Here is an 843-nt window from a genome sequence, read left to right on the forward strand (position 1 = left end):
AATGACCATAATGGAGAGGCAGTGGAGGAGTGGGCCATAGCACATGACCTCACCATCTTATATGACGCAAAGGACGATGCATCCTTCCAAAGTGCAAATTGGAGAAGAGGGTACAAACCAGACTTGGCTTTTGTATCCTCCACGCGCTACCAAAACTGCATCAACCATATCTAATACAATTCCTAAATCTCAACACTGGCCAATGACAATCGATATAAAGAATACCATCAGACCTAGAGATACCAATCACACAATCCCCAGATTTCACTACCCCAAAGAAAAATGGGAAGATTGTTCAAATAATGTAGAAGCCGATGTATCAAACATCCCTGCTGGCCCTTAATAGTATGAGATTTTTCAAATACAAGTGTGGAAAGCTGTAAAGAACAACATCCCTAGAGGCTGCGGAAATACCTTCATACCTGGCCTCAATGACCAAAGCAAAGAACTGTACTAAAGATACATAGAAGCTTATAATGAAGATCCATTCTCCAACAATACAATTGAGCTTGGAGAAACTCTAACTCAATTAGCAACGAAAAATGTAGAAATTGGCAAGAAACTGTAACCAACATCAATTTGACTCATAACAGCAAAAAATGTTGGGCCACCATAAAAAACTCAACTCTAGAGATCAAAGCCAGCCAAGAATAACCGCAGTCATCCGCAATGAAGTGGCTCATATAAAACCTATGATAAAGCCCCTGCTACTCAAAATTTATGTGCTGGACCGTTTTATAATACTTTCATATTTTTACTAGAACATGCATAAACTTCTAATATAAGATATGCATTATGTAGAGAGGTCATAAGACTTAGTAATTTAGCTAAATGTTGCCATGT

The 843-nt window shown here is 38.4% G+C and overlaps 1 protein-coding gene across 1 annotated transcript in view; it reads left to right on the forward strand.

Annotated features, from left to right (window-relative positions):
• Positions 1-839: 839 nt before the first annotated feature.
• LOC137650480 (uncharacterized) overlaps positions 840-843 on the forward strand; it is a 402-nt gene continuing 398 nt past the window's right edge. Inside the window, exon 1 of the mRNA XM_068383707.1 lies at positions 840-843. This exon is cut by the window's right edge and continues 398 nt beyond it. Within this exon, the coding sequence (XP_068239808.1) occupies positions 840-843 (4 nt within the window).

This window comes from Palaemon carinicauda, chromosome 12 (assembly GCF_036898095.1).
Source record: "Palaemon carinicauda isolate YSFRI2023 chromosome 12, ASM3689809v2, whole genome shotgun sequence".
Classification (NCBI taxonomy): Eukaryota; Metazoa; Arthropoda; class Malacostraca; order Decapoda; family Palaemonidae; genus Palaemon; species Palaemon carinicauda.